General features: G+C 35.6%; 1 protein-coding gene across 3 annotated transcripts in view; it reads left to right on the top strand.

The window, feature by feature from the left end:
- cue (Low-density lipoprotein receptor repeat domain-containing protein cueball) overlaps positions 1-13,026 on the top strand; it is a 35,693-nt gene that overhangs the window by 15,106 nt on the left and 7,561 nt on the right. For all 3 annotated transcript variants that reach the window (XM_074090796.1, XM_074090797.1, XM_074090798.1), the window contains exon 2: positions 11,712-12,771. In XM_074090796.1, the coding sequence (XP_073946897.1) occupies positions 11,712-12,771 (1,060 nt within the window). The remainder of the gene's footprint in view (positions 1-11,711; positions 12,772-13,026) is intronic.

The raw sequence follows: 13,026 nt of genomic DNA, 5'->3' as shown, positions 1-13,026 counted from the left end.
TGCGTCGGCATTTTAGATTTAAAAGTAAAAACTTTAAAACGTTCCAGTTAAACTTAACTTCAAATTCTCACGAAGCTTTATCCAATAAACCAGGGTATATGTCAGGTAAACGTCCGAATGCTCGTCACGCTTATGCCCAATAGACGACACCCTGCTGACATCTCTATTGCTAATGACATAAGATTAAAAATGCCAACTGTTGGAACAGTGACAAGTACCGTACGTTTACCTCAGGTATAGATATTAAGAAATGTTTGCTTCCAATTTTGACTGAATGTTTCTAAAGTTTTATTATCACTAAAGAATTTGTTTAAAAACGAGTTCATTTTGGTTAAAGAAATGGAAAACCCGGACTATAGTTTCACTTACACAAGCATAGACGTGATTCGCAACAATAGCTAATAATTCGCTGTAATTGGGCCCGTAGAGAATTCGCTGTCAAAGCTATTGTAACGTGACACCGAAAGTTTTTTCACGGCATACATGCCTCGGGTCACGTACGCCAAAAGAACGTATATGCACATAGATAGGTATGTATTTACTTGAGATGATAGGTACATTAAAGACAGATTGATTAAATCGGGATGAGCGGGCAGATTTTGGCGAAAAAAGTGGGTCAATTTTTTACTTTTTTTATTTAGGTACATACCGACATACTTATACATGGCTGCCACCTTCTGTGGAATTGTATTGCTACTGTGAATCGCTACTTTTCAGTGTTTGGAAAAATTCGTAGAATCTAATATCGGTCAAAAAAAAATTTAAAAAATTAAAACTTTTAAGATCCTTTTCATCAACGCCGAGCCTGGGAGAAATAGATTTAATTTGACGTAGGAAATAATAATTAAAACAATTAGTACAATAACAAATAACAATCCATCATCATCATCAGCCAAAAGACGTTCACTGCTGAACAATGGCCTCCCCCTTAGAAAGCCACACAGTGACCAACAACTGGCCACTTGCATCCATTTTGCATTATAGTTATTTTATTTAAAAATATTCAGAAAGCAAATTTAAATACCAATTTCTAGACTGATTAATTATCCACGAAGCAATACGATATCCGGCTTCGTTTTAAATAAGGATACCTATGGTGCGCGTATAAACATTGCCCAGTAATATCCGTTACGGACCAAGTGATTAATAAGGGCATTATGAATAATGACAAGCTATACTGGGCCAAGTGATGAATTATTCCTAAACTTCATTATTTATCACATTGTCTGGTCTATGATTGATGGGCAATTTGATTACAAATGATATTTAGGCAACCGAAGTATGATTAATTGAATCGGAAAGTTTTGGTGCGACCACGAGCGCAGCGAGGAGGAGCGTGTTAGGTTCACCTGTGACCAAAACAAGCACGAGCCGAGTAAGCGAAGCGAGCGTGCCGCGGGAGCGGCCGGCGAGTCCCAGAATAGAATTCTACCATTATAGACAAATTACTTTACAGATTTTTTCACATATTTAATACGGTATTTGACAACTCCTGAATTTGCCATATCTTAATATTATTATTAAAATATAGATATACAGACAGTGTTTAGCGAAGAGAAAACTTAAATCGGTTGAAAACTAGATTTATAGTGATTTTTTGAAAAATCTATATACCTGTCTCTTTCTCAAACGCTTTTCTCTATGCAGAAAGTATGGCGGTACTGGCGTGTGACGTCAAATGCCAGTATGTCTTTCTCTATCTAATCTTGAATTTCAAACCTTTTTAACTTTGTTATTTGTAAAGGTAGCTTAAAAAATATTTCTCTATTCGATAACAGGCATTGTGTAGTTTAAATTTATAAAACATATACAAAACAGTCAAATACCGTATTTCATAGGTAATGAAAATGAATCTATAAAACGAATAAATTTTACGTAAATATAATAGTAATCAAACATGTTCTTTTTTTATTACTCTGCCCAATATAGACATTATGTATAATGCCCGGGTAATTTAATTAATTGAAGAGTTTTTATCAAATTGCTATTTCATATTGGCCCGATTTATCACTTGGTCCACAACATACCTAATACTTTTAATTAAAAGTTTCAAGCCGAGCGAAGCTCGGTTGCCCAGGTACTTCTAATTAAAACGATACAGTTTTTTACTAGTGTGTACCTTTAATTGGTTGTATATTGTGATGCATAAGTTGTAAATAAACTATGGAACAAATTATGTCCCTGTAGGTATATGTTATTGGATATTTAGTTATTTATAACCAATACTTACATGTGTTAAAACTACTAAATGTTGTCATTCGTAGTGAATTTGAAGTAAGAATAACAATTATATGTATTATTTATTGCAGGTTATAACGGAATAATTATGTACCTACGATAATAATAATTATGAATGATGACTACTTAGTTCATTTAAAAAATATTGCGTAATACGCTATATCATCTCGACCAGATTGAAAGCTGTGATTTTAGAGGTCAAAGCGATTAATATTGAGTAGCATTACGATAGTCAAGACAATAATAAAATTGAGCTACGTGACAAGCTACATATTAAAATGAAATCATTACATTCATAAACAAGGCATGTGGTAGTGATGGGGTGGCAAACATGGCGACTTGAATTTCCCGTCTATATCTAAGAACTACCGCCGAGGGGGGCTACTACGAAAATCGAAAATAGAAGTTCGTATCGTACCGTTCCTCTCACTCTCGTATCAAGTAATATTAGCGTCAGCGGGACGGCAAGATACGAAGTTTTAATTTCGCACTGGCTACTAGTAGCTGATACCAATATACAAGGTGTTTTAAAATTTAACGAGAATATTCCTGAAGGCGATTAAGTTGAATCAACTGAACATCCCTATGATTTGTCAGTTGTGGTTGACAAAATAATGTTTCTTCTATACATTGGGCGATGTTGAAAGTATACTGCGTCAAAGGTGTGACTTGATTTTGAGTCGTAAATTCTGAAGAAAATGAAAAACCTTTAGGTACGGGATAATCAGTCAAATCAACCTTGCATACTTGGTACTGAAATACGTAGTTCAAAATAAGCCGAAACGTATATAGGTCTTACATTACTTAATTAGTTAATTGCTCTATGAATTAGTCTGAAACACAATGTAGTTTTATGTTTATTGAGCAGTTCCCGCACGCAGGGTATATAAACATGCACTATTATGTATCATAATAACATATCAACATCCTCAACTCTATAACAAAAAATCATAACCTTCGTACCCATGTGCGTTTGCCCATGAGCGGATTGGACCCCACAGACTCTAGCTTGAATGCATAGTCAGGTCCACTAACTAGACTGGACTAAAAATACTAATTGGGCATCAAGATACGATTGTATGAATGATCTTGGAAAAAAATAATTGATTCTTGTAAATAAGTTCTTGAAAGATACCTGGTCTACATTTGCTGGGCAAAAGTTCCCCGGTATGTCACGAGTTCAATGCAGCAATAAAATATACCTTAAAGCTTTTCACGTCGTCACGACTCCGCTAAACCATAAATCAAATCGACTTCAAGTCAATCTTAGACTTTGATTTCTGCGGTCTGCTAAAGATAGTCTTATACAAAGTTATAGTAGATTAAAATGTAGAATCATATTTACTATTATTTTCGTATTTTAATACTTTTTGCAGCTGACCAGTCTACTGGACAGCTCAGGAAAGACTCGCTTGAAATATAAGATTTGAAATAAAAAATCAAGAAAAGTTGACATTTGATTTAACGTAGTGATGGTCGACTCGAGTTACTAACTCGAGTTAACTCGAGTTGGGCTTAACTCGAATCAACTCGAGTTGAATTCTCACCAACTCGAGTCAAAAATATATAAATAAATGATTCGATCTTAAACAATAATTTCCTTTTTTACTTTAATCTTTAATATCATTTGTTTGTCCGCTCCATTTTTTTTAAAACTATTAGTGCGAATGTGAGGGAATAAATTTAATTAAAACATTGAAAAATCTCATTGTTTCATCCAGTTAACTCGAGTTACGTAACTCGAGTTCAACCCGAGTTACGTGTATTTTAACTCGAGTTAAATCGAGTTACGTGTATTTTAACTCGAGTTAAATCGAGTTTTGTTTTTCCCGAGTTGGCTCATCACTAATTTAACGTAGAGTTGGCACATCACTAATTTAACGTACAGTCTTAAATTAAAAACGCTAGGCTTTACGAGGTTATTGTACATCACTCAGCTCAGATTGATGTAGAGACAATTTCCATTACCTTAATGCGCCTTAATGATTAAGATGGAGGCTAGAAGTACAATAAATATTGTGGTCTACTATTGTTTGTGCAAAATACTAGCTGTTACGTGCGATTTTCTGTACGAAGAATTTTTCGGAATAAAAGTATCCCAAGTTTCGTTAATCCAGGTATCTGTCTACCTAACTACTGGCTCTAAGTAATGTCCCGATTTTTATTTATTTCTACAAGAGCAAAGGTGGAAGTTCTGTGCAGACATACTTAACTTATTAATATTATTTTTGTGTTATGTTAATTTGTTCTTTATAAAGTGCATGAGGACACATAAGAGTCATCTTGCAAGACAAATTGCACCCACTTTTAGTAATGAGACTAATTTGAAATTTGGAACGGATATAGAGTTTAGGTGATAAGGCCAGTACAGTTAGCAAAACAATTACACCAAAATATTTTTTTTCCAGAAACTTTATTTTTTCTTTAGGTACTTTAAACCTTGAACTTTTACACATGTGTTTCAAGTCGTAAAATGAAAGCCTTGGAAATCAATGTTACGGCCAAGTGGCAATTAATGACATTGTAACAAACTTGATTGCTGTGGTAAAAATTAATAAATCTTCTAAGTCGTTGGATTAAAACTCAATTTTAATCAACAGATCTTTCAGTGTCACATCTTATCTATCTTATTTTACTTCCTGAAGTTTATTATCAAGTACTTGGTCAATATCAACTATGTACATACCTACTATCAGAAACATAGCTACCTAATCGATGTCTTATCGATACAGAATAGACAAGATATTTAATTACTTAAGTAAAATCCGCTTTGTGTAAATATTAGCTTGTGCCCGCATTTTGCAACTATGTGAGTATAAATAGGTACTATACCTAGTCCGTGGGAATTCGAAACCTCTTTTTAAAGTACCTCTATGATACTCAAGCTATACCCACTTTAAAAAACTTGATTGCCTTAAAACAACTAAAAGTGCTAAGTTACGTTAAGTAACTTAAGCTAATTATGCTAACTAATTTTTGATGTCAACAGTCAGGACTCAACTAGGAATTTTCAAGCTGGTCATAATTTTGAATGAGTCCTAATGGAGTTCTAGAGTACTAGACTAGTCTTTTTCTTTTTAATTTTTTTTCGAGTTTTCTTTAACACATCAATAATAATTAATATTTATCTTTATTATTTATAACTTTTATTTTACTAATGATCAGTATAACCTTGGTTTGAAAATATTAAGTTATACAACATACGTTACGTACAAGTAGGTCTATTTATTTTAGCTAAAAACAAATAAAAAAGGTTATGTCGCCGCACATTAGCTCTATATAAGACCAATTTTACCATGTCTCAAGCAAAATAAACTACCTATAGGTACCTATTTCTTTTTATTTAAATTCATGGATAGAAACAATATAAGGACCCTCTTGATATAAGTAGATTGTTATCATCGTCCACTCAGTTCTCAGCACGTCTAAAGTAGCGGACCTACTTGAGCAGCATCAGTGCTCTTAGTGTAAGTTTTCGGTTACAAAATACTTTTCGATCGCGTTCGCGTTAAAATCTCAATTTTTATGGAAACACGACATGCAATCGATCCGCTAGAGTCGCTCTTCGTGTTTCCATATAAATTGAGATTTTAACGCGAACGCGATCGAGACGTATTTTGTAACCGAAAACTTACACTAAGGGTACAGGTCGAGCAGCCTCGACTTAACAAACTAGCAAAAAATATAACTTTTACTTATTTACCAACTCGACAATTAATGGTTTTTTCCGTATTTCAAACCACAATCCTCAAAATAACCTACTTACTACTATTTAACGCAAGCTGTGTGGCACATTTTTGTAAAATAAAAATATTGCTTATGGAGTATGAAATTGCATATTATGCAATCAGAACCTATTTTATTATTTAAACTTCCCATCTATCTACCTAGAGCGTATCTCTCTAGCCTCATGCGTGAGTCCTCGTGTACTTTATAAAGAACAAATTGACACTAAGGATAACGGACGAATGTACTTTATAAAGTACAAATTGTTCTGAGTAAAGAATTTTAAAAATATTGAAATTATATCAAAAATAACAAAGCTGGTCACCCACGTCTAAGTCTTTATGTCCGTCGTTACTAGCAGATGTAACATTGTTAATTATTTGATTAATCATTATTTTTTCTTATATACATATACAGGACATGCTTGTGTGCGTTTTGACTCTTTCGACCCTGACAGACGTCCAACTGTTTACCTACACAAGTACGTAAGGCAACTTTTCATATTACAATACTTAATTACTTACTTAAAACATACCTACTCGACATTATTTCACCGTTCTAAAAACCTATTGTTTGTGTGTGTTAATTCACGTACCCTGTCAAGTCTTGCAGGTCCTGTAGGTACTTACATGCGTAGATACTTATTTTCTGAATATTTGGTTGAAGTTTGGGTATTAACAGAGCTGAGTTCGCATTTTGGTATAGCTAAAGTTAAAAGGCGGCCTGGAAATATTATCATCCCTTTTGAGATAGAATCTCGAAATCCCCTCTGTTAGGGTTTGAGTCATTAAATTTGGAACCTAACTTTGGAAAGAATATTTTTTTTGTAACGTAATGAAGGCCCGATGCAAAAATAAAAAAAATCCCACGGGAGGTTTTAGAAATCCCGGAACTTGACCATATCACTGCATATTATCACTTGTGCTGTTCATCACTTGATTGACAACTTTTTATTATTCTTGCTCTACTTTATTACCTAAGCTAAGGCTCGCTCTCGTAGACATGTTATTATTTCTCAGAGTTAACTTGAACTTGACCAGTCAAACTCGCGAAGGTTACAGAGTGGCTGATTGGTCTGTACTGTCATACGATCCGGTTACTATATTATCGTGACGTATACATCCGGATGGCGGGTACCAAGTGGGTATTTCTTGCTCCGATTCCGCATTTTTTGTTTAATCACTTGCGTGCATTATGTTAATTAGGTAGGTATTTACTTGACAAAAAGTCCAAACAACTCAGTGAATTTTTGGCAAACTAAAAAGGATTTAAGTACATTAAGTCAAATTACGTCTTTCAGTGGTCGGATCGACTCGAGAATTAGGTAGGTATAATGTTATGTACTAACATCTTACATTAAGTAGATTACATGATAATACGAATTTAGTACGTACCTACAGTCAACAAAAAAAAACCGGCCAAGAGCGTGTCGGACACGCCCAAAATAGGGTTCCGTAGCCATTACGAAAAAATTGAGTAATATCTTTCTAAGGATTTCGTATTTTATACGGAATCTTCCAAGTTTAAATAGGTAGGTATATTTTATACCTTAGGCTGCTATTTAAGAGTAAAACTACTAATAATTCTCAAGCAAACTTAGTCGTTATAGTTTTCCTTGAAAGTTTGATATACTTACTTACCATCTTGAATATTTTCAAATTTTTCTACCCACCGGTTTAGATTTTAGAGGGGGGGGGGACGCTCGATTTTAATGAAAATTTGCACTTTAAAGTTGAATATTTCGAAAAAAAAACATTGAATCGAAAAATCGTCTTAGCAAACCCCTAATGGTTTTAAAAGAACTATCCAAAGATACCCCACACTATAGGGTTGGATGAGAAAAAAAAATCACCCCCACTTTACATCTATGGGAGGTACCGTAAAAATTTTTTTTTTATTGTACCATTTTGTCGGCATGGTTTTTATATCCGTGCAAAATTACAGCTTTTTAACATTGATAGTCCCTGAGCAAAGCCGCGGACGGACGGACACAGACAGACATGGCGAAATATAAAGGTTCCGTTTTTGCCATTTTGGCTCCGGAACCCTAAAAAGTGTATTGTTTTAACGAATGTAGTAGTAATCATTTTGTTTCACTAAAACTTGTGTTGTTCATCCTTGGTTTTAGCTTGGTTTTATCTGACAGTTCTATCTAGTCAAAAAAAATCAGAGATTTAAATTAATTGAAGACTATCAAAGTATGCGACTTAAATGCTCGTAGATATGTTTTTATTTCGGCGAACATATTTTATATATAAATGTCAATTCCTCATTTTGATTTACAGAACTCACTGAAAATCCATTGTTACTCCTCCCATTGTTAGTCATTTACTAAATCAATAAATTTATGAATATTTACTAACTTCAAATCTTGTTTCCTTCCTTTGTAACAGTAAACCGAAGTTAGGAAATTAACTTATTGGTATCGTTGCAAATTTATACAGTACCTAATGTTAAGAATAAAGAAACAATTAAATTCTGTTAGTGAATTTTGTGACCAAGTTTATTTACAAAATATTTATCATTAAGTAAATTGTTTCATGCGTATTTTGTTTACATTTGCTATCGTGAACGTCATAGCTATACACAGTCGTCATTCTCTTTACAAGAACGTGTCACAATCATTAAATAATTCTCATTTCTGTGTTGCTTTCAAAGACGAAACGGTCTTGTACTTTTTACACTTAATAATACCTTGACTTTACTCGTAAAATGTTAACGAGTGTAATAATTTTGCACATTTTGCATACTTTGGTAGCCAGTTGGTAACTACAGTGTCACGCGCAGTTTTCCAATCGGATCTAATTCGAAGTTTTTCCAATTGGATTTCACTCCTTTCCTTAGGTACAATCTTAATTGATTTATTTCTCTCAATAAATACTCGCCGTCGTGTTTTAAGTCTGAGGACTCATACATACTTGCTACATTGTTTTCTACACAAACTTTTTTGATTCACCGTGTCCATGTCGGCGGTTGATCGTAAAATCCGCCAGATCACGAAATTCTTCTAGGAACTCCATGATCTGCCTACTAGGTAAAAAGTTAAACGTTGAGTTTTGAACGATATGGCGGATGTCCCTTAGCCAATTCATGAAATGGCGCCATTGCACGATATGTAATGAAACGTCTCTCATGTTGGCCAATGTTGGCCCAACATGTAAGAAGATCTTAAGATCCTATGATTTAGCAACATAGTTGTCTTCTCAATTAATTTGCAGCCGCTCTTTATTATTAAGCTGCAAGCTACGAAGTGCAAAATGCGAACTTTGTATCTCGCCGTCCCGTTGACGCTTACATAATTAAGTATTTATACCTATTTATACGAGAGTGAGGGACGGTACGATACGAACTTCGATTTTCGAATTTCACCTGACTTGCCGCGATCGTGATTAACAATTTGGCCATGGTCCGACTTCTTTTATACCTACACGAGGCATTGACTTTTATGTTACCAATGCCTGGACAATGCGCTGTTTAAGATCGAGAACCTCCAAAGAATAAAAGCAGTTATACTCAACCTGTGGCGCGCCAAGCCTCTATAAGTAGCCCCCTTGGCCTAAATTCTCATTCATGTGTGCACCAGTCTAATTACCGTGTCGCTTTTACTGGAAATAAAAATTGAAATGGTAACCAGACAGGTGCAAAACAAATGAATGAAAATGGTCGAAAAATGACATTGATATTGTTTGTTTGTTTTTACTATTTATTGTTAAAAAAAAGGTTAAAAAAAGATAAAAACAAGAAAAGAAAGAAAAGGAGAAGAAAGGATTTTCAACAGTTTTTGACTTTTAATGCTGTTGGAAATCAATGCTGTGGGCCACAGCACCATTGATCTACTAAATCTGTGTTGGTATGCAAAAAAAAGTTAGGTAGGCATATGGTTTAGAGAGACCGGGAACCGTCAGAGTTCTACTCGCACATGGCCAGCAGGGCTACTCCGAAACTCGAAACTCGAAGTTCGTGTCGTGCGGTCCCTCTCGCTCTCGTATTAAATAGTATAAGTGTCAGAGGGACCGCACGACACGAACTACGAGTTTCGAGTTTCGGAGTAGCCCTGCTGTTTTTTACTGTCTTACCTACTCGTTTGTTACACGTGTTACACCTGTGACGAGTGTCTGCGACACTAATTTATATGCATGTTTAATATTTAATCATTATTATGCAGTTATTGCATTTTATGCAGTTAAATAAGAGACGTGAGCGAATAAAACGTGTGTCATGAATCGACAAGACTGATAAGACAGTTATTTTTCTTGTGCCATAGAGCACCCCTGCACTGTATATAGACTAAAATGGTGCCTAAAAAGTGCGTACGAACAGTTTCATACAATAACTTCCTATTAATTGTTTAGCATGAGTTTTTTTTTCGTGTACTATTCCTGTAATTGTTGAAAGAAAAGCAGATTATGCAACTCGCATTAAGTAATTTATATTGCCCTCGTGCTTAGTAGTAAATAACTTTCCGCTTGGTGCAAAAATCTACTATTTTGCCTGACACGTTGATATTACGGTCTTCAGTATGTACGGTGTAAGGTTAGAGCACAGAGTACTTTTATTTGGGTTAGAGAGACCTTAAATCTAACGATAGACGTATAGATATGGTGTGTAAAGTACTCAAATCAATAATCAGCTTTGGTGGTTACTGGTTAGGTACCTACTATTTTTCATTCACATAAGAACCTAAATCAAGCACAATTCGACTCTACGTTAAAGTACGTTTTACGTTGTTCAGATAACACAGATCAAATATATTTTTATATAAGATACCTAGGAGATGCTTCATACCGCAATAGGTTACGTAAGATGTGACTAACCTCCACTATCACCTTGCGCTGGTCACGGGACGACTCCCGGATGCCAAATATTTAAAGCCATTGGCACTTGCAATACTATTAGTTTGATTTTTTGCGTTAAACCTGCCGCCAATGCACAAGCTGCTTTTAAACTTGTAATAGCTCACGCGTGCATGTAATTGTTAGATACATTTTTTAGCAAAAAAACAATATTCTTCAATAAGCTAGTAAATCACTAGCCTAGTGGCTTGACCTATGGCCCCTCAGGTAGAGGATCGTGGGATAGAATGGAAACAATATCAACCTCAATTCAATCACCTGAATTCCGTATTTATTTTTAAAATTAGGTATTTAGGTATAAATGAAATGCCAAGCAGTTTGGCAGAGCTGTTTGTGTAGGTTTAGTAAATATTTTGTACTTCCTTTTTAGTTATTGAGATAAATAAATTAATCGTAATACACATGACAATAATATCCTCTTATGAGAACCTTCTTCCTTGGATGATATTGTATTGTATGTGTTATTATTGTGTACTCATGTCTTGTTTTCTGTGGCTAGCTGTTGCCCACGACTTCGTCTGCGAAGAATTCGTTTATCGCGCGGTCATGGGATATTTTCATTTTTCCGGGATAAAAATGATCCTATGTCCTTTTCAGGATCTTAAACTATATTCATACAAAATAGCTCTTGGCCGCAATATCATCTACGAAGAATTCGTTTTTGCGCACCCGCGGGAACTTACAAACTATTGTATGACCTTCTCAGGGTCCAAAACTATGTCTATACCAAATTTCATCGAAATCGGAGTAGACCTAGACCTAAATTTACGTAACAAACATAACTCACTTTCACATTAAGGAAGAATAATTAAAAACAAAAATATTCAGCCAACATTAATAATCTACTGAGTATGTAAGAATGTAAGGATTAACGTATACCTTATTTTGTTACAGATATCGCCATCACTACGGGGGACCAACTAGAATTCTACAGCAGTTCAAATAAAACCGGCAATGAAGGCGTGCGGTTCCGGGACCTCACCGCTCTGGCGTACGACGCCGTACACAACATGCTTCTCTTCGTTGACAAACAGAACGACAACGCCTCCATTTTCAGTTACCATCTAGCCAACAAGAAGTACCAACCTTTAGTCCGAAGAAGGTCTTACGAAAACATTCAAGGCATCGCTTTCGATCCAGTTGAAAGCTTACTATTCTGGACCGACACCAACGAAAGAAGCATCTACTGGATCTCCCTCAAACCAGGCTCTAAAAACGACGTCTACGGTAATTTGCTCATTAAAATGGACAACGAAATTCCAAGAGCCATCGCCGTAGACAGTTGCAGAGGATACATCTATTGGACCAACACAAACATAACCAAGCCCACGATTGAGCGAGCACGTTTCGACGGTTCAGACCGGCGAACCGTTATAGGTGATAATATTTTTATGCCTGTTAGTATAGCTGTGGACCAACAGACGAAGAAGCTTTACTGGGCCGATGATAAAGAAGGCATCCACTATTCTATCGAGAGCTCAGACCTGGACGGAACACAAGCTAGCCGAAAGACCTTACATGTCGGTACTTTTCATCAACCGAATGCTCTAACTGTATCAAAGGACAGCGTGTACTGGGTAGATTGGGGATATAAGTCAGTATGGAAATTGCCGAAAAAGGCTCTCCAAAATGCTGAACCAAAAGAATTGATAGGCTTCTCAAACAAAGTACCGTTTGGAATTGTTGCTAACTACCAAGTGGCAGACCAAACTGAAGGAGTGAACGACTGCAGCAACTTGGTCAGTCTCTCACAAAACACCTCAGCCATCAACAATTCGTTCACGATCCCGAAAGACGTGGGCTTGTTCTGTCTGCATGGTGTCAAGGTTGATGGGAAGCTGGCTTGCACGTGCTCCCAAGGATATATCGGGGAACGATGTGAAATCTCTGTTTGTCAGAACTTCTGCTTTCAAGGAGACTGCTCTCTGGAAGCTAATGGTCAACCCACCTGCAGGTAAAGTGCTCTTTTACTCAAACTATACCACGAATACTTTTAGAATTTGACAGAATAAGTATTCATAATCGGCTTCCAAAGAACACCAAAAAAATAATGTAAATTGTTTAATCTAATGAACAAATAAACAAAAAAACTGCGATAGAGCTAACTTCAAGCGTACGAAGTCACGGTTACGGATATAGGATTCTGTGGTTACGGCTAGTTTTAAATAATCTTGTTTGGTCAGCATCTTTCCTCCGCTTCTTCAAGCAT

Source organism: Choristoneura fumiferana, chromosome 8, assembly GCF_025370935.1.
Source record: "Choristoneura fumiferana chromosome 8, NRCan_CFum_1, whole genome shotgun sequence".
Taxonomy (NCBI): domain Eukaryota; kingdom Metazoa; phylum Arthropoda; class Insecta; order Lepidoptera; family Tortricidae; genus Choristoneura; species Choristoneura fumiferana.
This window is presented reverse-complemented; position numbering and strand designations above follow the sequence as displayed.